This window comes from Corvus kubaryi, unplaced genomic scaffold, assembly GCF_017639235.1.
Source record: "Corvus kubaryi isolate FWS band 111438036 unplaced genomic scaffold, C.kubaryi_AGA036_p1.0 37352, whole genome shotgun sequence".
Classification (NCBI taxonomy): Eukaryota; Metazoa; Chordata; class Aves; order Passeriformes; family Corvidae; genus Corvus; species Corvus kubaryi.
The window spans coordinates 528,021-551,254 of record NW_024581114.1 but is presented as its reverse complement, the minus strand read 5'-3'; the positions used below and the strand labels follow the sequence as shown (position 1 = coordinate 551,254).

Below are 23,234 nucleotides of genomic sequence, written 5' to 3'. Positions count from 1 at the left end.
TGGGATGGGATGGGATGGGATGGGATGGGATGGGACAGGGTGGGATGGGATGGGATGGGATGGGGATGGGATGGGATGTGATGGGGTGGGATGGGGTGGGATGGGATGGGATGGGATGGGGTGGGATGGGATGGGATGGGATGGGATGGGATGGGGTGGGATGGGGTGGGATGGGACGGGATGGGGTGGGATGGGATGGGATGGGATGGGATGGGAGGGGACAGGGCTGTCCCTCTCCTCTGCAGAGCTGGGATTCCTCTGGCGGTGTCGGCTCTCAGGTTTCACCTGCCCAAGAGCTTTGTGCAAACAAAGGGAGCCCTGGGCCCTGGCCAGGCCGATGTGGTGACATTGGAGTGGTGACATTCCCCGCTGCTGCAGGTGGCCAGCTCCTGGCTATGACTGGAATGGCAAACTCAGGGCTCAGGGCTGGGCGAGGACATTCCAACTGGGATTTGCATTGACCAGATGTGCGAGAGCTTTGTCCACATCCACGCAGTGTCTCTGATTGCCACACTTGATTTAGGCTTCCTTTTTCTTGGAATAAGTGACATGGGCAATGCCATGGGCTGACAAACTCCTGGTCCATGGGCTCACAAACTCCTGGCATGAAGAACAGACTCCAGGCCCCCACCAAGCTCATCCAGCACAGCGTGTGCTGTCAGCAAGGAGGCACCAGCTCTGCAGCTGAGTGCTGGAGCCCAGCATGTTTTCCCCTGGCAAACAGTCATTTACAGTAAAACACCACGGAAAATTCAAATTTAAAAAAATAATTCAAGTGAAGTGGCGCATCCACAGGAGGCCCAGTCTCAGGAGAGCCGGGCACTGTCGGCCATCAGTCCTGACAGCACCGTGGTGCAGCTTCCCATAAATATTTATGCATGAATACCTGATTTGGACCACGATTGCAGCGCCCTCCCCAAGCCCAGCACCCAAAAGATGAAGGCCAGCAATGTGTCACGAGCTGTCAAAGTCCACTGTCCCCTGGCCAGAACTGATCCCTTCTGAGCTGGTCCTCTGGTCTCTGGCCAAAGGCATGCACCGGTGTAGGCACACGGTCCTCACGGCCAGCCCGCGCTGGCACAGTGAACTGGTTATACTGGGCGCTTCAGCCTCGATCAGGCCACCCCAAAAGCAGCAGCTGGGGTTGCCAGGAGACAGGAGCTGCTCATGTGGCTCATAAATGAGTTCATTACAGGTCATTGGCTTCTTCAGGTGGCTGGTTGGTTAAACCCAGGGAGTGCTCCCCGGAGCAGGACCTACTTCTCTGCTGGCCGGAGCCCCTCCAGGGGTGGTGGTGGCCTGGTGGGTGGCAGGGACTGAGTGGCTGGAAGGGAAGACAGGACAGGTCAGTCCTTGCTGCGGACAGCCCTGCTGCAGGACTGACCCTTCACACCCTGCCCTGCTGGGGGGGCACAGCCTCCTCCCCATTCCCCTCCCCACTGGGAGCACTGGTTGCAGTCTCTGGGTTTAGGTCAGACCCTCCTGCCCCCCACCCCCCTGTCCAGCACCCACGGGGGTCACTCTGAGCCAACAGGTTCAGTCATGGTTTGGGCAGAAATGAGGAGTGTGGGGGTTCCGCTGCGGTTCCATGGGATCATTGTTCCAGCGTGCTCCTAAGAGGGTGGGATTTGTGCCCTGGCTTTACCAGGGGCACATTTGTGGCCAGGCTGCTAAACAGCTTTATTTCTGAGGCTTCATAAACCTCCCTCATGGCTGCAGCGACAGCAAATGGGTCAGACTAACCGAAGGGCTTGGCAAGAGGCAGGTGCTACCCTAAGTGACTGGACTGAGTTGATTTACTGCTCCCAAACCCAACCCCCGGAGCAGCGCCCACAGCCCGAGCAGGGTACAGCATTCCTGCGGGTTCTGCTGTGGGATTCCCCAGCGGCTGCAGCCGGTGGCATTGGCTGCACTTGTCCCTGCCCTGCCCTCACCTTCCCGGCATGTGGGTCCCGTGTGGCCGTTCAGGCAGAGGCACTGCCCGTTCCTGGCGTTGCAGTAGGAGCTGCTGGGGGCACACTGGCAGGCCAGGCGGCAGTCGGGGCCGAACTGGGTGGGCCGGCAGTCTGCAGAGGGTACAGAGCTGCTCAGGCTGTTGCCCGTGGCAGCAGCCAAGCAGGAATGCTCAGAGCTTTCCCGGGATGCTGCAGAGCTTTGCGGTGGAGGCTGGGTGTGGGATAGGGCAGAGAGAGCTTTTTGCCGTGGTGACACGGGACGTCAGAACATCCCCAGGATGTTCCTTCAGCCTTTAATCCTCAACCTTTTGGCCGTGTCAATCTGAACACGCGGGCTCTGGCGGCTGGGGGAGAATTTGCATTCAGATCTCACTGCAAACAGGGGCCAGAGAGGAGAGTGCCACTGCCCCTCTCGCTCTATGAGGTGACACACACCAGAAAAAAAAGCCCTTTCCAGCTTCCTGGCAGCAAAATTCCCCTCACACAGCCCCCTTCCTCCTCTGGCCAGCTGGGGCTCAGCTCACCTGCAGCACACGTGGGGCCGGTTTTGCCCGGGGGGCACAGGCAGCGCCCCGTGGCCGGGTCGCAGGGGACATCGCTGAGGCAGTCACAGAGCCGCTGGCAGCCCTCGCCGTAGGTGCCTTCCTTGCAGCCTGTGTGAGACATGGAACACATCACCCGCACTCGTGCCCACCCCTCGGGATCCGCCGGGAAGGGGACGAGGCTGGGCGGTACCTGTGTGACAGCGCTCGCCCCGCAGCCCAGGGGGACACCGGCAGCGCCCGGTGGCGGGGTCACAGCCGGCGCCGTGCTCGCAGTCGCAGCGCTCCCGGCAGCCCGCTCCGTGGAAACCCGGGGGACAGCCTGGGACGGGAACAGCTCGTTAGAGCGTGCGTGGGTGCAAGTCCGCAGCAGCGCCTCGGTCAGCCCAGCAGGGAGAAGCAGCGAGCCTTTCTGCCCGAGAAGTGCCCAGGCAAGCGCCGTGGCGGTGGCAGAGCCCCGCGTTCAGCTGCCGAGCACCATGCGCGGCTGCACGGCATTTGCTCGGTAGCCAGCACCTCCGGGCAGTGTGTGCCTTGGCAGGGCACCGCGGTGGCCGTGGGGTCACGCAGAGATCAGGAATCGCCTCTCTGCCGCTGCTGCCTGGGAAGCGCTCGCTGTGAACCAGTGGGAAAGGGAGAGCCCCGCGGTGTGTGGCACTGGTGTCACACCCGTGTCCTGCGGTCCTGCTCTCCGGACGAGCTTTAGAAACCGCGCCCCGCCCCAAGCCGAGGGTGTCCCCGCCGCCAGCACTCACTGTGCTCGCACAGGGGCCCGTAGTGGCCGGCGGGACAGCGGCAGGTCCCCGTGGCCGGGTCGCAGCTGGCGTTGTGCAGGCAGGAGCAGCGCAGCTGGCAGGCGGCACCGAACCTTCCCGGAGGGCATTCTGCGGGCGAGAGGGAGCGGCAGAGCTGCTCAGCAGCCCCACACCTGCGCTTCAGAGGGCTGCGGTGAGGCACGGGTGGCACAACAGAAACTGGACCCAGTATGTGAGCTCCACAGTTACTGGGTCGGTGCAGGACAATCCATCCGGACCAGGGTTACCTAATTCGCAGGATTTCCCCGTCCAGCCCGGCGCACACGAGCAGGAGCCATCGGCGGCGTCACAGAGCCCCCCGTTGTGGCAGGAGCAGGGCTGCTGGCAGCCCACCCCGTACCGGTGCTTCTCACAACCTGCGGGGGCAGAGGCAGCGGTGGTGGGCACAGGGACCGCGAGCAGAGATCTCAGGGCAGGGAAATGAGTTCCTGCTCAGGACCTCTCCCAACCCACTGCCTGACAGTCCTGATGCACAACCCCACGGTCCGTACTTGCCTTGCTCACACGTGGGGCCAGCTCTGCCTGGAGGGCACACACAGTCTCCGGTGACGGGGTCACAGGGAACACCGGCCCCGCAGGAGCACAGCCCTGCACAGTCCTGGCCGTAGCGGCCAGCGGGGCATCCTGGTGGGAGGAAAACCTCGGTCACGCCAAAGCAGGGCTGGGGAGGTGGGAGGTGGGAGAGGGAAAGCTTTGCAGAGCACTGGAGCTGAGCGACGGGAGGCAGAAGGAACCTCCAGCCCTGCACTGCTGTATCACGGAACCATGGAATGGTTTGGATTAGAACAGACCTTAAAGATCATCTGTTTCCAACCCCCTGCCATGGGCAGGGACACCTTCCACTAAGCCAGGTTGCTCCCAGCCCTGCCCAGCCATGCCCATGTACAGCGAGGGCACGGTGTGTCAGGAGAAATCACTTTATCATAAAATAAACAGAGCAGGGAAATGTTTCCGTGGCTGACAGCAAAAACCATCAGCTGTGGGCTCATTCCCTGGGACACAGCAGGAGGGCCCTGCAGCCAGCACAGGTGCTGAAGGGACGCAAGGAGCTTTTCTCAGGAGTCAGTCCCTGGTCCGCTGCTCATCCTCCACAAGGTCAGCAGCCCTTCTGTGGGCAGGATCTGCATCTCCCACCCCTCACCTCCCCCTGAGGAGGCTCCCCTGCTTTCCCATCCCCTCTGGCTGAGCCAGGGCTCACCAATGCCGCAGTCAGCGCCGATGAAGCCTGCCGGGCAGTGGCACATCCCCGTGGCAGTGTCACACTGGCCCCCGTTCTTGCACTGGCACAGCCTCTCACAGTCACGGCCGTACCACCCCGGGGAGCACTCTGAGGGGGCAATAGACAGCAGCCTCAGTGCCCAAAAATACGAGCACAAGGTCCAGACACTCCAGGAAAATCCACCAGGTGGGTTTGCGTGGGTGTTTCACCAGGGAGGAGGCAGAGAGCTCTGCTGGGAGCGGGTCTGTGCCAGGCTGGCACCACCCGAGGGGTTCTGATCCACTCTGTCACACAGAGCAGCCCCAAAGCACCCAGAACTCAACCCACACGCCTCCCTCACAGCACCGGGATTTCAGCATGCAACAGCCTGCAAAGGGGATGCAGCGGGACCAGAGCAGGACTCACCCAGCTGGCAGGTGGGACCGTGGAAGCCGGGGGGGCAGACACAGGCCCCGGTGACAGGGTGACACTCCTGGGTGGCTCCAGCACACTGGCAGATCTGAGCACAGCCCTCCCCGAAGGTCCCTGGCAGGCAGGCTGTGAGGAGACACGGCACCAAGGTGGCTCAGGAGCCATCCCACCCCTCTTTGCAAGGCTTTTTTTTCCCCCTTTTTATTTCTAGCCAGGATTTAGAGAGCCTTTTAAGGCAGTAAAAGTTCTCCGTCACCCAAAAAGCAAAGCGACCCACATGCAAAAGGTTCCTTCACTCCAGGAAATACTTAGATTGAAAGGAAAAGCAAGTACTTAAAGGCATTAGGTGCCTTTTGCTATGCCAGCCCCACCTGCCCTCACATTTCTGCAAGAGATGGCAAATCCAGCACTGTTCTCTGCATGAGGAATGTGCTCACGCACCTCTGTCTCTTCCAGGCTTGCTCATACCCACAGGAGCTCATTTTAATAGTGATTTATTGCTAATCCTCTGGATAAATACCCAGCTCTGATTTCCCACTTGGCTCCCTCTGCCCCGCTAACATTCCGCAGGCATGTGCCCAGCTGCCAGACTGGGAGTCACTCCTTGGCACAGCTCTGCTCGGGCTGGTTTCCCTTGTTTATCTTTTTCTTTCCCCCCCTTCTATTTTCTGTAGGAATTGCTTGACCCCTCACGTTCCCAGAGCCTGGCAGCAGAGCTGTAAGAGGTTCATTCCCATCTCCGTACATTTTTCACATCCAGAGCCGGTCAGTCCCGGCGGGCAGCCGCACTGGCCGCTGACATGGTGGCAGGGCACTCCCAGGGGACAGGCGCAGCGGCTGGCACAGTTCTTCCCAAAGAAGCCTGGCAGGCAAGCTGTGGGAAAACAAACAACGGGATGTGAGTCTCCTGCCTGGATTTTAAGTTAATGCCTGGAAGGCATCAGAACCCAAGGGGCTCCTGCCCCGGTGCCAAGCCAGCCCAACAGCCTCAAAATATATTGCCACAACTTGTAATTCTCATTAAAAATGAAGCTCCCCTCCTTCCCAGGCTCTGGAGCATCTGCTGTTTCCCTGGATTTCCCTTACCCAGGGGTGTTCCTCACCCTTCTCGCAGCGCTGGCCCCTCCAGCCACGGGGGCAATCACAAGCGCCAGTGACGTGGTGGCACGAGACGTTGTCCCTACAGTCACAGAGCTCCTCACAGCGTGCCCCAAACAGCCCCTCTGGACAAGCTTCAGGGATGAAAACACAGGAGAGAGGACAAGTTGCACAAAAAAAGTGACTTTTGGGGGCTTTTTCCAAGTAGTTCCACAGCTGACTGGGCCTGTCCCTTGTGCACACACAGGCAGCCTGAAATACAGCCCTGGGGAGCTGATAGGACCCTAGCTTGTTCTTTTTTAAAAAAAAAAAAAACATAATTTCTACCTTTTGGGTGAGTTTCTTCATTAATTTGTATTGAAAGAATTTATAGAAGTGCTTAGCACTGCCTGGTGCTGCTGAGGCTGCGTGTGGGGCTCTGAGAGCCTGTGACGATGCTGGGAGGGGACACTGTGCCTCGGGATGCAGCAGGACCCAGCGAGGTGATTCGTGTGGCCAAGCCTCAGCTGCCAGCTGATTTACAGCCTCCTGAAGGGAAGAACATTCCCAGCAGGAAACCTGAGAGCAGCTGGTGGCAGCTGAGGCTCCAGTGGCAGCTCCCTTGTGCCAGACTTCAGCTGGCAAGTGCTGCCACTGGACTTTACGCCCTGATTTAAGGATGTGCCAGGCTGGGGTGTCATGACCCCAGAAGGGAAGAAGCTTGTGGATCTCTGCTTGGTGTGCTGATGCGTGAGGAGGTCCCTGTCACTGCTCTGAAGGCCAAGAGCCTTTCCAACCTTTCCTCGTGGGAAGGAGATTGCCAGGGTGTGTCATAGCTAAGGACACAGCAGACACGGAGCCACCAGGGGACAGATGGCGTGGTTTGCTGGGGCTTGGGAGCAAAGCCAGGCCCCGAGGGTCAGTGTGATACAAGGACACACAGGAGGAAGAATGGGAAGGGGATGATTCTTCTGTCACCCACTGTGGCAGAGGAAGATCCTCCTCTGGCACTTTGGTTTCACCCTGCAGGGTTGCTGTCCTGCCCCCATCCCTGCCTGGGGCCTGTGGCTCTGCACTGATGCCTGGGGATCTGTGCCTTTGGGAATCCATCCCCCTCCCACCAGCACTGCCACAGGCTGCTCTGGGTGTGCACCAGCACTTTCAGGACAGCCCTCAGAGGACAGGAACCAGATGGGGTTGGAACTGGATGATCCTTAAGGTCCCTTCCCACCCAAACCCCTCTTGGGATTCAATGGAAGGAGAAAGCGCAGCAATGGGCAAAACCGGGGCACAGCCAAACCCACGGACCTGCCAGCTCCCTGCTGGGCCAAAATCTGAATTTTATGTCTTTGCTTAAAACCCCAGAGCCTCCCTGTGCAGCACCAGGTGCTGCCAGAGCCATTGATGCCCAGACCAGACCCCCCCGCGCCCCACTTACGTCTCTCGCACTTGTCGCCGGTCCAGCCGGGCTGGCAGAAGCAGTGCCCCGTCCGGCGGTCACAGAGCCCCCCGTGCTGGCACTCGCAGCGCTGCTGGCAGTCCAGGCCGTGCTGCCCCTGGGCACAGGCTGGCAGGGGCACAGGGTGAGACACTGCCCCAGCTCCCACCCTCCCAGCTCCCACCGCCCCACCCGCACAGGAAGGACTGTGCACCCCAACCCCTCGCACGTCACCTCCAACCTTCAGAGGGACTCCAAACCAGGACCTGTTTGCCCCAGAGCCATTTCCCCAGCTGTTTCCTCACCCAGCTCGCAGGCCAGTCCGGTCCAGCCCGCAGGGCAAGCACAGGCCCCCGTGGCCGGGTCACAGGTGCCGCCGTGCTGGCAGAGGCAGCGCTGCTGGCAGTTCTTCCCGTAAAAACCCGCCGGGCAGGCTGAGGGAGAAGCAGGACAAACATCCCAGTCAGGACACAGCTCTGGAGGCTTGTGCCATGCTGCCAGAGCCGTGGGTGGATGGTCTGATACAGAGCCACGCTGATTTTGATGCAAGAGGAGCCAGTGACCCCCCCAAGGCTGCTCAGCTGCCCACAAAATGACTTTTGGTATTTCACCCGCTTGGGTAAGAGGCAGCAGCATTCCGCCCACCCCGAGGAATGCATTCCTTCCTGAGCTGCCAGGGGAGGCAGGCTGGGCTGGGAAGGGTTACCTTGCTGGCAGGTGGGTCCCGTCCACCCCTCTGAGCAGAGGCAGCGGCCGCTGATGTGGCTGCAAGAGGCGTTGTTGAAGCAGTGGCAGGTCTGGCTGCAGTCCTGGCCGTACCTGTTCTCCTGGCATGCTGCAGGGGAGCAGAGCAGGCAGGAATGGTGGGCAGGGGGTGGGAATTAGAGCAGCCAGGCTCCTACCAACCATCCCAGGGGCTGGGAGAGGACCTGATGCTGGTGCTTGGCTGCTGTGTGAGGTGGTTTTGTGGTGTTACAGGGAAGTAATGTGTCCTACAGGCCAGACATCTGAACACAGACACTGCCATCACTACCTATTTGGAAGGAGTTTTCTCCTCATTGCATCCAACCACAACATGCTCAGGCAGAGCCCCCCACTCTGAATTCAAATTAAATTCCACACAGGGAAAACCACAAGTGGGGAACAGCCAACCCAAATCCTATGACCTGGCAGCAGAGACAGCCCTGGCTCCAGAGTGCCCGTGGAGGGCAGGGTGGGCACCTGGGCACAGACACCTACCCTGGGCACAGCGGGGGCCGGTCCAGCCAGGGGGACACTGGCACTGTCCCGTCACAGGGTCACAGTGGGCACCATTCAGGCAGTCACAGGCCTGCCGACACTCCAGTCCATAAAATCCATCCGGGCAGGCTGTGGAAAGCAAAGGAGAAATCCACACAAAATGCAGAGCTGGAGCTCTCCCAGTGGGAAAAGGTGTCCCTTGGTGGCCTTTGTGGCCAACGTGAGGCTGCACTGGTGTGACAGCCACTGCTAAGGGCAGCACATATTAAATGTGAGTCCACTGTGGACATTTCAGGTACAGGAGAGGGCAGTGGTGGATCAGGAGAGTGATGGCATGAGGTTCCTGACCATGGAGAGGCTGCTGGGGGAGCCAGATCCCTGCATCCAGGGACCCCTCCAAGAGGCTGCTCCAAGACCCTGTGTGCAACACGTACACCCTCGCGTGACCACACCAGCTGTACAACCACTGGGTCACCTATTATTTACATTTCCATAGTCTTTTTTTGTTTCCCTAGACCTTTTCCCTCCATAAATAAAACCAGAGACAGCAGCTTGCAGACTTGTTCTCCCCATGACCATCCTGAGGGATTCTCTTTGCTGTAGTGGGAGAGCAAAGTCAGACAGGGAGCACAAACGGTCTGGGATGGAGCCCTGGTCCCCAGGTTGAGGTACTCACCGTGCTCACAGAAGGTTCCCCGCCAGCCCGGGCCGCAGGTACAGGCCCCGCTGACGTGGTCACAGGTTGCTCCGTTGTCACACTGACACTGGTGCCGACAGCTCAGCCCAAACCACCCTTCCGGGCACTCTGAAAGAAAGGAGACTGAGGAGCCTGACCTTTCCCAGGTCCCAGGGAAGCTATCCTAAGGCAGGGGCTCGGACTCTGAATGGAATAAAAATACCTGGCAGCTTCTTTTTTGATAACAGCCAGCGGGTTCCAATCTGCCCCTAACAGGTGTGTACCCACATCACCCAGCCACCCTGGGGACAGGACCAGCACCCCAGCCAGGGAAGGGGACTGGGCTGGCCCAGTGCCTGGAACACCTGCAGCCCCTGCTGGGTGTAAGGGCGGGCAGGGCAGGGGCAGCACTCACTCTGCTCGCAGTGGCTGCCCGTGTACCCGGCCTCGCACAGGCACTGCCCGCTCTCGGCGCTGCAGCTGCCGTCGCTGTTGCTGCAGTTGCAGGTGTGGGCACAGTCGGGGCCCCAGTGGCCCAGGTCACAGGCTGGAAAAACACAGCAGGAGCCTGTCACTGGTGTGTACCCGAGAGCACGGCGTGGGCACAGTCTTTGCCAGCAGTCACAACGTCCCTCGGGCACAGGGACAAGCACGGCTGCAGAAAGACCAGTGGCACTGCCAGCACTGGGCAGACAGCAGAGAAACCAAAAGGATTTCAGAGAGATTCCCTGGCAGAGGCACGGCACGCAGATGAGAATGGAGCGATGGCAGCACAGCTTGGCACGGGTCAGAGTGGCCCAGGAGGGAAGGTGACAGAGCACGGGTGCCGTACCTCGCTGGCAGTGGTGCCCCGTCCAGCCGGGCGGGCAGCTGCACGTCCCGGTCACCGGATGGCAATGTCCCTCGTTCCCACAGCTGCAGCTCAGCTGGCAGTTGGGGCCGAACCAGCCGGGTGGACACACTGCCAAGGGAAACAGGGAGGGACCGCAGGTGGCTGCTGGAACCTCGGCTCTCGGCAGAGCCACTGGATCCCGCGGTGCTTCGGCTGAGCCACGAGCACTGCCACAGCTCTGACACCCCGAGTGCACGTGCTGAGCAGGACGAGGGGCTCAGCATTTTGCCTCCCTTTCTGCTGCTGCAGAAGTTACCACTGTGGAGAGGGGACTAGAGGGACTTTGAAGTCCCCACCCTGCACCCCAATGAATGAGGGAACAGAGATGTGCACAGTGCTCAGCCTGCCCTGCTGAGCGTGACAGTGCCTGTCGGTCACTGGATGCTCCAGGTCAGCAGAAACGCCCCCCATTCCAGCTGGAAATGGACATTCCAGCTGAGGGACCCACCCCAGCCCACACTCACCATCCTGGCAGCGCTGGCCGGTGTAGCCGGGTGGGCACAGACAGGCTCCGGTGGCAGGGTCACAGCTGGCGTTGTTGGCACAGTCGGGGCAGATCTCCTGGCAGCCCGGTCCCCAGAGACCCTCAGGGCAAGCTGGAGCGTGAGCAGACAGAGAACACACAGCACCGGGATCAGAGCCCAGGTGGCAGAGGGAAATGTCTGCCCTTTTGGGCTCCCTCTCGCCGTCATTGCTGTGCTCATGCAAGACGTGGACTTTTGTTCACAGCACTTGGCCACCAGCGAGCACAGCACGGCCGTGCCTGTTCCACAAGCAGCGTGCGAGCCCTCTGTCAGCGCTATTCTGAGCTCGCTCCAGGGTTTTCATGCCAATTTTGGATTTGCATCCACTTGCAGGGAGCTCCAAAGGCTCCTCAGTGGGAAATGGTGCTGCTGGCACAGGGACTCCGCAGCTGCTGTCACACCACGGACAGCACATCAGTCACTGCTCCAGGACCCGCTGTGAGTCGCAAAGGAGGAGCAAAAGGCTAAGAACTGCTAAAACTAGGGCAAGAATCCTTCTCCAACTGGTCCAACTGCTCCAGGGCCTGGAAAAAAGGCAGCTTGAAATGTACGGTAAGCACTGTGCACACGTAGTTTCGTTGCTTAGCCAAACTCTTAGGAGAGGGACATCTCTATGTGACTAACACCTTCCAGCTGCTGCAATTCTGCAGAATCATGCAAAAGCTTTTCATTTCGGACTCTCTAGTTTTCCAGCAGTTAAAGAGTAATCTGGTGAAGGCAATTAAAAACATGCATGGGTAAAGAAAGTTTCCTCTCCTACGTTAAGGACTGCAACAACCGAAAACATCTCTTCATCTTTTTCATCGTGTGTGCTTGCTTGTGCTTCCCTCAGCCTCGACAGCAGAGCAGGGCTGTTGTTTAGGACTCGCCATCAAAAGCTGCAATTTTTTCTAATTTTCCACTAAGATGATTCTAATTGCACTGGGTGTTTTTAAACTGCATTTCAGCAAAAGAAAAGTTAACGGCTCTACACCTGACTCCCTCCCTCTGTACCTAAATCCCTCTCTCAATGTGTTTGCTCTGCTGCCCGTGCTCACCTTGGGCGCAGTCGTGTCCCATCCGGCCGGGTGGGCAGTGGCACTGCCCCGTGCTCCGGTCACAGGATGCTCCTCCACAGGCACAGGGATGCCGACAGCCTGCCCCAAATGTCCCCTCGGGGCACTCTGTGGGAGAACAGCAGAGTCAGAACTTCCCCCTCAAGGTGCCCACGGGCATTTTACCAGCCCAGCCCTGCAGCCCGAAGGAGCCTCTGGGTCTGTGGGGAGCAGTCAGCTGTGAGAGGTTCCCACCTGTGCTCCTGGCTTAGTGGGCATGGTGGTGTTTGCTCAGAGGTTGGGCTTGATGGTCTTGAAGGTCTTTTCCAACTTTAATGGTTCTGTGAGCCTGGGCGTGACCACTCCGTGGGCCACGCTGGTCACCTCCAGCATTGCCACCACCACTGTGGTCAGTCTGTCCGTCACTTCTCTCTTGTTGTGTGTCCTTCCAACAAGAATTTCTTCATGTTGAGTGACCACTCACATCCCCAAAAGCTGAGGCCAAACTGGTCTCCAGTGTTTGGATAAAGATTGTGCCCAAGCCACCCTGCTCTCTGTGGGCTGGGGTGCAGAGCACTGGGGTCACAGCCCCACACTAAACCACCCCTTGGCTTTCCCAAGACGCTGTGAGGGTTTTTATCTCCCTGGCTGAATGCCTCCAGGATCTGAGCACCAGGATTTTAAGAATCAGCCAGGTTTGCACAGATGGACACAGATGGAAAGCAGGAAAGAAAGAGCATCTTCATCCAGAGGAGGAATGATTGCTTTTCCTTCCCTCTGCTCTGGATGCCAGCGTGGTTCTGCCCATAGCAGCTCGGTTTGATCTTTGTACCCCATGCCACAATTTAGCTGGTGCCATGCAGACTGAGGCCCCCAGACCCAAAGATCCTTAAATCCTCTCTGAGTCCCCCACAAGAGCTCCACGCTCACCAGAGCCAAAGCTCTGTGAAGCTTCAGCAGAGGCGAACACGCCGGCACTGACAAACCACGGGGGAAACGCAGCGCCTCCATTTCCAGTGACACAGTGGAGTTTTTGTTATTCCTCCTCTTTGCTAATTGATGGCAGATGTTTGTCTTCACCCTTTAATAATTTCCAGACCCGAACAACAGCCAAGAGCCTACTATTTCTATACAAATATTTGTGTTATTTCCTGTGACTCCCCCCTACAGCCTTCAGCTCCTTTCTTACCCTTTTTAAAAATATCCCGAGCGGGAGCACCCAGCCTGATGAGGCTCCAGGGGCTCCAGGGGCCACATCATCCCACCACGGGGGGCTCGGGGCTGTCAGACCCTGCCAGGGGGCACAGCCCTGCAGGAGCTGCTCCCATCTCTCCTGCCAGCACTATGGTAGCACTTGCATTGGGATTTTTTGCTGCTGTCTGCAGCTCCTGTTGTGACCAAGTCCTGTCAGAGATGGGGCTCTGCACCATGACCCTGTGCTGGCAGATTAATGAGGCTGAGGGTTGTAACTTCTGGGCTGGGGTGAAGCAGTGCATGGCTGAACATCAGTTAGTGCAGAAACTCCCAGGATGCTCCAATCCAAATCCAGATGTGGCCACTTCCAACCTCTCCATGCAGTGTCTTCTACTGCTGCAGTCTGTCTTCCAGTGTGGACTCAAGTGTCCAGCTTTTTGCATTTTCTGTAGGATCCAACCAGCTGAAGGCGGTTCAGGAGGCTCCAGCCTCACAAGAGCAGGAGTAGGTTGATTTTCAGTCTCCACTCAGCTCTGCAGTTGGCAGAACTTATTCTTTTCCAAACGCTGTGTTCATATTTTGTAATCCTCACCTCGTGCCAGTGACTCACTGCCTTTAGGTTCTCTCAAAGCACCTTTGTCTGACCAAAGTGAAGCTCTCTGACACACCAACTGCCCCCAGGATCTTGAAAACTGCACTCTCAGAGCCTGAGAGTTGGACACAGTTAGACATACACAGAGCTGGGCAGTTCAGTCACCGCCCCACCGACTCCCAACATCATGGGAAGAGCACAAAACTGCTCTAGGAGGTTCACACAGAGGCAGAAGTTTGAATTCTAATGTAAATTAAATGTAAAATACTCTTCTGCCCTTGCAGATGAAGTAGAATTTCAATATGGAATAGAGAATGGAGCAGAAAATGTGATATTGTTGAGCTGGGCAGGGATTGCCTGGAAGGGAAAAGACATCAAGGCCAGGGAAAGATAATTAGATCCCAATCACCTCCATCTACCAACACAGACATGTCGGGTGGCAGGGTGAAGTGAAACCTTGTTCTCCTCTTCTGAATCAGGCTCATTTTATATGAGCAATTCTCTCTCCCACTTTAAGGAGGCGGCAGCGTCTCACAGAGACCTGTGGGTGGCAGCTCCTGTGTCCCCCAAAGCCTCTACTGGCCACCCATCAGATCACCTGCAGTGGCCTGGGGCTCTCAGGGGATTCAGGAAGTGCTTTTGTGTCGTTTGGTGAAGCAGAAGTGTGAGGATTGCTGAGTTTCCAGCGCACACAGAGCTGCCCTGCACGGCCCTGCGTTACCTTGGTCGCAGTGCTCCCCGTGGTAGCCTGGGGGACACTCCTTGTGACACTCCCCGGTGACAGGGTCACAGGGCACTCCTGGCGAGCAGCTACACTTCTTCTTGCAGCCATCCCCGTGGTATCCAGGGTCACAGCCTGTGAACAACCATAATTAGAGAGAAAGAAGCTCTGAAATTACTCCTCGCCCCTGGCAGAGCCCGGCCCCAGGTGCTGAGCACCCTCCTGAGCTCCACCACCCACCACACAGCTCCTGCTGAGCACTGAACGTGGCTGAGGGTGAGCAGGGCGTGCTCCTGAGTGAACAAGAGGTGAGGCAGCCTGGGAGGGTGGAAAGCGAGCAGAGCTTTCCCCCTCCCAGAAATTAATGTGGGGAAAAGACGCCACGGGACAAGAAAGGGGGATGCTCTGGGGGTGCTTCGTGGGAACAGAATGACACCAGGTGACACCAAGGTGGGAGCGAGTGCAGATCTGCTGGAGGGTGGGAGGGCTCTGCAGAGGGACCTGGACAGGCTGTATGGATGGGACAAATCCAGGGATTTGAGGTTTAACAAGACCAAATGCTGGGTCCTGCATTTTGGCCACAACAACCCCTGCAGCACTACAGGCTGGGGACAGAGCGGCTGGACAGCGGCCAGGCAGAAAGGGACCTGGGGGTACTGATGGACAGCAGCTGGACGTGAGCTGGCTGTGCCCACATGGCCAAGAAGGCCAATGGCACATGTATCAGGAATAGTGTGGCCAGCAGGACCAGGGAAGTCATTCTACCTCTGTACTGGGCACTGCTGAGGCCGCACCTCGAGTGCTGTGTCCAGTTCTGCACCCCCAGTTCATGGCAGATGTTGAGGGGCTGGAGTGTGTCCAGAGAAGGGCAACAAGGCTGGTGAGGGGTCTGGAACACAAGTGCTGTGAGGAGCAGCTGAGGGAGCTGGGGCTGTTGAGCCTGGAAGGAGGGAGGCTCAGGGGAGCCCTCATCACTCTGTACAACTCCCTGACAGGAGGGGACAGCCAGCTGGGGGTCGGGCTCTGCTCCCAGGACACAGCGACAGGACAAGACACAGCCTTAAGCTGTACCAGGGGAGGTTTAGGCTGGACATTAGGAAGAAGTTCTTCACAAAGGGTGACTGGGCATTGGAATGGGCTGCCCAGGGAGGTGGTGGAGTCCCTGTCCCTGGAGGTGTTTGATGAGAGCCTGGATGTGACTCTCAGTGCCATGGTCCAGTTGACAAGGTGGTGTTGGGTCACAGGCTGGGCTCGATGACCTCAAAGGTCCTTTCCAACCCAGCTGACTGTGTGGCTGTGTGACTCTGTGCCTCACTCACTGTGCTCGCAGCGCTGGCCGCGGTAGCCGGGTTTGCAGCGGCAGGAGCCGTCCCTGGCGTCGCAGTCCCGCGAGTTGCGCTGCACGCACTGGCACTCCTCCGAGCAGCCGGCCCCGAACGCCCACTTGGGGCACGCTGCAGGCAGAGGGGAAAAGCTGGTCAGCGACCCCGGGTGAGGGGCAGAAAACTCCTTCCCAGAAAGGCTGGGATCCAAGGGGAACAGCAGGCATGAGGACCAGCTTACCCAGGTGGCAGAACCGGCCGTACAAGCCGGGATCGCACAGACAGGCACCATAAATCCGATGGCAGTGACCCCGGTTGGCACAGTTGCACTTTTTCCTGCAGTGCTTCCCGAAAAATCCCTTAGGGCACCCTAGTGACAGAGAGAGGTTTCCTGGGAAGATGAGCCAGTTTCAGCAGGTCATTTTAACAGCAGCAGAGAAGCACAGCGGAACCAGAGCTGTGTGAGGCCAGGGATGCGCCGAGGGAAGGGATGCAGCCAGGGTGGCAGTGATCAGATTCCCTGCACCAGCTCCAAATCAGCTGTGCAGTGTCACAAGGGATGTCACTTGCTGCCACTCGCCGTGGTGCTCCAGGACACCCATCAGCTCTGCACTCACTGTGACCAGCAGTTATTTCCACAGAAATAACCCACCCACAGGGCTCTCAAGGCTGTCCTCTGTGAGAAAGCAACCCACAAGGATGCTCCTGTTGAAAAGCCACAGGGGTATTTGCACTATTAAGTGAATAAAATTATTGGTTTTTCTCTATTATGCTAAAGATCATCATGGAAGCACGTGGCAGACAGGCTGTGCCAGCAGAGTGCTCTGGCCAGCAGCTGCCCAGCAGCACAGGCCTTGTCCCTACGACCAGAGGAGCAGAGGAAATGCCACCCTGGGACAACAGAGCAATTCTGCATTGTTTATTTTAATTTTACCTTCCTGTTTTCTCTCTGTCCCCCTCAATCACCTCCTTCCTACAGAAAGAAGAGGTCTCATGTTCATTTGCATTCTGCTTCGCTCTCCTCCTTCAGTAATAGCTCCCATATGCTCCCAACATGTGACTGAAGTCCTTTTGTCTGAATCTCCGATTGTCTCCCTCTTTCTGGTTTTCAGATTATGTCCCCCAGATTTTAACCCTTTGGGAGCAAGAAGTGAGCACCACCAGCAGTGAACACCTCCTTTGGGTACTTCAGGTAACTACTGCTGTCACAGCTTTCCAATGCTTTGGGTGAAAATACCTCCATGGTTTCCATGGAAATTTACCATGGAAATTGTGGGTTTGACATTCTTTCCTGTGTCTGTCACTGAATGTCCCATGAAATAGAGATCTCTGCCCCTAGTCATGGCTGAGCACTGGACAGGGACTGCAAAGGTCTCTGAGTGCAAAGACAAGGCAGAACCCCTGGAGCATTGTTTTGTGGGGAAAGAGTCCTTCTTACCACACCTTTTTCTTTTTAAAATGGCTTTTTTCCGCACAAGACTCAGTGGTCAGAGGAATGGTGGATGGTTCAACAAGAGGCTTTAAAGATGCTGTCAGTGAAGAGCTACAAAGGGATGAGTTTAGGGAATCCCATGGGAAACACTTCCAGGCTTCAGAGAAGCACATGTGGGACATCTGAGAGCGGCGTTGGCGATGGCCAGAGCAGCCACTTACCCAGTGATGGCAAACCTCTGCTAAGACATTGACACCAGGAAGGGGGAGGATGGGGATGGCCCCCAGCACCACGGAGCAGGTGAGGGGACACTGGACTCACCGTCCTGGCAGAGCTCTCCGGCCACGCCGGGCGGGCAGCGGCAGGCGCCGGTGGCAGGGTCACAGGTGCCACCGTTCTGGCACCGGCAGCTCTGGCTGCAGTTGCTGCCAAAGGTGCCAGCCGGGCAAGCTGGGGAGGGAGAGGGAGATGAGGCTCAGCCCAGCCACAGCCTCGCAGGGCTGCATCCCCTGTGCACCCCAGAGCAGGGGACAGAGCTGCCACTCACTCTGGTTGCAGAGCACGCCAGTCCAGCCGGCCGGGCAGTGGCAGCCGCTGCCCTCGGCATTGCAGGTGGCTCCGTTCTGGCAGTCGTCACAGGTCAGGCTGCAGTCGGGGCCAAACGTGTGCTCCAGGCAGACTGCAATGAGAGGCACTGTGGGTGAGAACCTCACTGAGACTGCTGCAGCATCCTGGGCACTTTGGGCAGAGAAACGCCCCTGCTGAGGCTGCAGCAGAGCTAGACACAGAAAAGTGCTCGACAGGTCCTGTGCGTTCACCAAACAAATGAACCCAGCAGGAATCATTATTCCTGAAGGGTTCCAAGCAAAGCATGGCACTGAGCGCTGCTGCAAAATGCCCACCGAATTTCTCTGACAGCGTGTGCTCCCCTCGTGCTTCCATCTCTTCCTCCTCTTCCTCGTAGTCGTCGTTGAAGAGCTGGGTGAATTCATCTCGCAGGATGGCGACGTGAGGGATGGGGCGGATGACGGGGCGCCGGCCATCCAGAGCCTCCACCGTGTCCTCTATGGCTGGGGAGAGGGACAGAAAGGGAAAGGAGACAAGGCCTCTGAGAGATTAACAGTGGGGCAGGACCTCTGCAACAGCAAAGGGAAACCAGCACTCTCTGTGGGTCTCAAGTTTGCCCACCTTCATTTTTTATTTTGTTGTTCCCAGTGTTGATAACAAAATAAATGAAGATACAGAAATCTCTTCGATTCTGCAGAGAGAGATTGGTCACTCTGTGGCTGGAGATCCTCCAGACCCCTTTGTGTTCTGTTCTCTCACTGATCTCACCCTGTTTTGTCACCTCTAAAGCTTTTCCAAGTTGTTCGTTCAGGGATTTTTTGGCTAGAGTGGGCCCAGGTCAGCTACGTGACCTCCAGATCTCTGTACTGCTGTAAATGACTAATTTGTTATTTCTTATAAGGAAAAGCTGTAGAGGCTGGCAACTGTGGCAGGGGCTCTGGATCTTTAACGTGGAGCCCTCACTGCTGGCTGTGTAGCTGCTGGAGGTGCAGCTGTGCCAGAACTCCCTGCACTTCTTTGGACAGTGCTGTGAATGAGGCTGAAACAGGACTGGTCCTGTCTGGGAAAGCTTTCCAGGGCTGGGGTGAGGCACTGGCACTGCTCAGGTGCTGTGAAGGAGCTGGAAAATGAGAGGTTCAGGGCTAAGGAGCTCCAGTCTGTGTGGTCCTGGCTCGGACAGGAGGCAGAGGATGGACCCACTGCCCAGCCTGAGGCAGCTCGGACGAGGCACTTACAGATGCAGCTCCTTCTGTCTTCGTCCAGCTTGTGCCCAATGTCACAGCCACACTGGAACGACCCTGGCTGGTTCTGGCACGTGTGTTCACATCCCCCGTTGTTTGCAGAGCACTCATCCACATCTACAAAACATGGGACACTCCAGTGGGACAGGAGCAGGGACAGGGGCCCGGCCGTGCCTGGCCATGCAGCAGTAATGGGCTGGTGGCATCCTCTCTGCTAAATATGTGGAGCCATCAACTCTAAAAATGGAGTTAAACCACCTTAGGGATTAGGGATGCCTGGGTTTCAACATGAAATGTGCTGGGCTTCAGTTCCCATCCATCATCAATTGTGTAAGAACAGGTGGGTGTGTTTGGCTCCTTCCCCCGGGAAATGTTGAGAGCTTTAGAAGTGAGAACAATTATTAGGGGGATTTTTCCCCACATTCTTTCTGTTGGGAAGGTGACTCATCAGAAGGCTGGCAGGAAAACTGGTAGGAGCTGGGAGAAAATGGAAGAAATGTTTGGCTGTTCGCAACCAGGTAGGACAATTTCTTGTTCTCCTAATTAAAAGCTTCACTAAGTCACCGTCTTGGCTGTTTTCTACAGACACTGTTATTTGTCTTTATCCCTTGGGTGAAAGTGATGGGCAGTGTTGGCCTCTGGGGTTGAACATCAAATGGTTTTTGTGAATTAATGGGGTCAGGCCTGGGCCAGCTCACTCTGAGTCATCCTGATCTGAACTTGACGTGTTCAAAAATCCCATTGTCCCTCTCCAGTTGTGCTGGGCTTGGTGTAGGGGTTAGAACTGAGCTGCCCCACACTGAACAAACTGAGGAGAGTGAACACAGGCAGATTAGAAGCAGAGGGACCCTGTGTGTCCCTGGCTCTGCCTGCAGCCCAGCGTGATGGTGTTTGCACTGACCGTCACAGCCGCAGCCGTCCGTGCCGAGCCTGTAGCCGGCATGGCAGGAGCACTCGTAGCCCCCAGGGTAATTGTAACAGTCTTGCTGACAACAGTGAGAACCAGCATCACACTCGTTGATATCTAAATGAGAAACAAAGGGTGTTAATGCACTGCAGAGTGGTGACAGGAACTGTTGAACTGCTCCCTGACTAGCTCTGGTGAGCTTCTACTGATCTGCTGCCAAATGCTGAGCCAGGATTCTTGAGTTCCTCCTGAAGTCAGGGAGCTTTGTGTTAGCAGATCATCCTCCCCATGGAGGGAGGAATCCTGAGTCCTTGAGGGAAGCTCATTGTGATTCCCGGTTGGAGGCTGTGGTTACCGGTTTCGTGTCCTTACAAGCAGGGTGATTCCAGCTGACTGACTCCTGCTTAGGGCAGTTTCAGCAGGGAAAAGCTAATTAGTTTGGAAGTAATAATTGCTGTTCGAGTCATAATTGCTGTCCAAGTATATCTTGAGGGGAGGTTTGGGGATGTCTTTGAGCAGAACAATATTTCATCTGCTCTCACTTTCCATTGGCTTCTATCCTCCTTAGCCTGTTTGTAGTGCACATACACAGCAGCCAAGAGGGATCCTGACCTAAGATCCCAAGAGGGATCCTCACCAATACCTGGGATGTGCTTGGAAATCAAGGTCTGGCCTTTTCCTGTTCCTTACCAGTGCACGACTTCTGATCCTCTTCCAGCCGAAAGCCGAAGTTACAGGTGCAGACTGGGCCAGAGCTGGTGTGGTGGCACATGTGGGAGCAGCCCCCGTTGTTGGCTTCACAGCTGTTCACAATCTCCATCTCTATCCCTGGAAAAGGCAGCCTGGTTAGGATCCCGTGGGACACATCTGCACACACCGCTGGCCCCTGCCTGCCCTCAGTGCCGCGCCCCCGCCAGCTCCTGGCACTGCATCCCTGCTGAGGAGGGGGATCTGCAGTGGGAAGGATGGAAATAGCTCAGCACAGAGGCTGCTGCTGGGTGGGGAAGCGGGGTATAAAAAGAAACCTCTGGATCTCACACAACCTCTTAGGGATGGAGTCGTGGAGCAGGCTCTCGACAATCTCTGGGATGAACAGGCTGCGGATGAAACCGCTCCCACTCCTGCCAAGCAGCAGCGTGTGCTGCCAACCAAAAGTTGGCTCAGCCTCAGAGCAGAGCTGTTCTGGTGCCAGGGAGAAATGGGAGCAGCAGAACACAGCTAAGTAGGGAAACATCCAGATGCCTACAGCGAGAATCGTTAGTTCCTGACATGTCAAAAGTGGTCGGCACAAACATCAATTGCAGCCATAGATCATCCGAGCTTGGCAAGGTTTCTGTAAACTTGTCTAGTTAATTAAGCTTTCTTAAACTAAAAGGAACTTGTTTCATGGAGCTTTGACTCAGTTCTGAACCTCAGGAAAACAATTTCTGCCTTCAAGAACGCTGAGTTTTTCATGCATTCAGACCCAAGGAGGATGAAAGAAAGGGAGCTTGATGCTTCCCAGTGGATCTGTGCTTGTCAAAAACAAAAGCTGTGCCACAGTGGAAGACTTTATTCCACATTTCACAACATGATTGTCATCCCTCTCTTCCCTTTTCTTATTAAAGCAGCACAAACAGGGTTTTGCTTAAAAGAAACGTGCTAGGAAGGGCAGGGAGAAACACCTTTCATGTGGAAAGGCTGCTCTGGTGACGCCAGGGCAACGTCAATGGTTACGGTGTGAGATTGGCTGTGTCCCTAAGAAGGAAGTTGTGTACATGCTTTGGCTCTTAAACCTCACATCATCAGCCTGATGCCCTGCATTGCTCTGTTTGGTGCCTTTCAAGACCCATTTATGGCCTGTAAAGCTTTGCCCTCATACCCCTGGCAAGTTCCAGCAGCTGCACAGGGGGACCCTCGCAGCTCCCAGCAACACCAGCTGCCACCACTGGGATTGCCACGGTGGCTGGCATCTGTGAGGGGCTGGTGGCTCTGATTCAGCCTGGCCCTGCTGGGGGGCAGCAGCTGCACAAAGCTGGGAGCACAGTCCGGCTCACTCTTGCATCACAGAGTTTATTTCTTTCCTTGATGGGAGCAGATGTGATCCCTTCACTGGCTCAATTCCTCCTTCAGTGACACATCTGCAGCTGACTGAGCTTGTCCAACCGAGTCCCCAAGAGCAGAACTTGGCTTGTTTGAGGCCAAATGGCTCCAAATTAATTGCCTAAACCAGCTAAAGTAGCTTCGTGGTGACTTTAAAGACCAGACCAAGATTTTTATCTTCCAAAACCGCTTGTGAAATCCTTCAGCAGAGATTGCCGTGGCTTGGCCCTGGCAATTCCCAAAGGGCAGTGACAAACACGTGCCTGCAGCAGCCCAGGTGTGCCCTGTCCTGCTGGGCAGGGCTGAGACCTCAGTACTCACGGTAGCAGCGCTTGCCATCCGCCCCCAGCTCGTAGCCCGGGTTACAGGTGCACTTGAAGGAGCCCCGGGTGTTGAGGCACTGGTGGGCACACATGGCCAGCCCCGTCAGGCACTCGTTCACATCTGGGAGAGGGAGAAAGCCGTAAGATAAGCAGGCTGAGCCTTAAACATCCTTCCAAAGGGACTGTTGTTATGATATTTGAGTTTTGCACTGGTTTCTTGGACCCTGAACTCTTCATTCAGGTCCAGACCAACAAAGACACAGAGTTAGAAGTTTGGCATTGCTGTAAATCTTCCCAGGAGATTGGATCACATGAAAGTGGGGTGTTCACAGGATCACAGAATCGATTAGGCTGGAAAAGACCTTTGAGATCATCAAGTCCAATCTATGACCTAAAACTACCTTGTCACCAGATCATGGCACTGAGTGCCACCTCCAGGCACAGGGACTCCACCACCTCCCTGGGTAGCCCATTCCAATGCCTGACCACCCTTTCTGGAAGAACTTCTCCCCAATGTGCAGCCTAAACCTCCCCCAGAGCAGCTGTCTGTTGTTACAGACTGCTCGAGCAGGGCTCTTGCACAGACACCAGCTGAGCCATCCATAGGAAGGCGTGTGCATCCCTCCGTCCTGCTCACACTGAGCACTCCCTCATCCATGAGACACAGGGATTTCCCTCCAGGGGAGCTCTGCAGGGCACTCACCTTCGCAGGCCTTGCCGTCAGAGGCCAGCTGGTAGCCGGGGTGGCAGTCGCAGCGGGCGCGGCCGCGGTGGCTGTGGCAGCGGTGCATGCAGCCCCCGTTCCTGTCAGCGCACGGGTTCCTCACTGCAGGCAGAGCAGAGAGCCCGGGTCATTCCACACAGATCCTGCCTCCTGTGGCACTGTGGGAGACAGAGCACGGAGCAGCAGGAAAGCCTGCAGTCTGTGAGAGCCTGCTCTGCACCAGGCAGAAAATCCCCGCTGCTGCTCCGTTCACTGCTCCGTCCGTTCGGGAGGATTTGCACGGTGTCAGATCCTGCAAAGGGCCAGA

General features: G+C 56.8%; 1 protein-coding gene across 2 annotated transcripts in view; it reads right to left on the bottom strand.

The window, feature by feature from the left end:
* Positions 1 to 855: 855 nt before the first annotated feature.
* Positions 856 to 23,234, bottom strand: part of MEGF6 (multiple EGF like domains 6) — a 75,228-nt gene continuing 52,849 nt past the window's right edge. For both annotated transcript variants that reach the window (XM_042031971.1, XM_042031972.1), the window contains 31 exons: positions 22,907 to 23,029; positions 22,202 to 22,324; positions 20,489 to 20,626; positions 19,793 to 19,915; positions 18,886 to 19,008; positions 17,986 to 18,153; positions 17,631 to 17,762; positions 17,405 to 17,533; positions 15,893 to 16,021; positions 15,649 to 15,783; positions 14,330 to 14,464; positions 11,826 to 11,951; positions 10,729 to 10,860; positions 10,205 to 10,333; positions 9,788 to 9,919; positions 9,373 to 9,501; positions 8,697 to 8,825; positions 8,164 to 8,292; positions 7,763 to 7,891; positions 7,458 to 7,586; positions 6,046 to 6,174; positions 5,688 to 5,816; positions 4,937 to 5,068; positions 4,511 to 4,639; positions 3,808 to 3,936; positions 3,540 to 3,668; positions 3,253 to 3,381; positions 2,691 to 2,819; positions 2,480 to 2,608; positions 1,935 to 2,066; positions 856 to 1,324 (listed from right to left, as the gene is read on the bottom strand). In XM_042031971.1, coding sequence (XP_041887905.1) covers positions 1,257 to 1,324; positions 1,935 to 2,066; positions 2,480 to 2,608; positions 2,691 to 2,819; positions 3,253 to 3,381; positions 3,540 to 3,668; positions 3,808 to 3,936; positions 4,511 to 4,639; positions 4,937 to 5,068; positions 5,688 to 5,816; positions 6,046 to 6,174; positions 7,458 to 7,586; positions 7,763 to 7,891; positions 8,164 to 8,292; positions 8,697 to 8,825; positions 9,373 to 9,501; positions 9,788 to 9,919; positions 10,205 to 10,333; positions 10,729 to 10,860; positions 11,826 to 11,951; positions 14,330 to 14,464; positions 15,649 to 15,783; positions 15,893 to 16,021; positions 17,405 to 17,533; positions 17,631 to 17,762; positions 17,986 to 18,153; positions 18,886 to 19,008; positions 19,793 to 19,915; positions 20,489 to 20,626; positions 22,202 to 22,324; positions 22,907 to 23,029 — 3,986 coding nt within the window. In that variant the 3' untranslated portion in view covers positions 856 to 1,256. The remainder of the gene's footprint in view (positions 1,325 to 1,934; positions 2,067 to 2,479; positions 2,609 to 2,690; positions 2,820 to 3,252; positions 3,382 to 3,539; positions 3,669 to 3,807; positions 3,937 to 4,510; positions 4,640 to 4,936; positions 5,069 to 5,687; positions 5,817 to 6,045; positions 6,175 to 7,457; positions 7,587 to 7,762; positions 7,892 to 8,163; positions 8,293 to 8,696; positions 8,826 to 9,372; positions 9,502 to 9,787; positions 9,920 to 10,204; positions 10,334 to 10,728; positions 10,861 to 11,825; positions 11,952 to 14,329; positions 14,465 to 15,648; positions 15,784 to 15,892; positions 16,022 to 17,404; positions 17,534 to 17,630; positions 17,763 to 17,985; positions 18,154 to 18,885; positions 19,009 to 19,792; positions 19,916 to 20,488; positions 20,627 to 22,201; positions 22,325 to 22,906; positions 23,030 to 23,234) is intronic.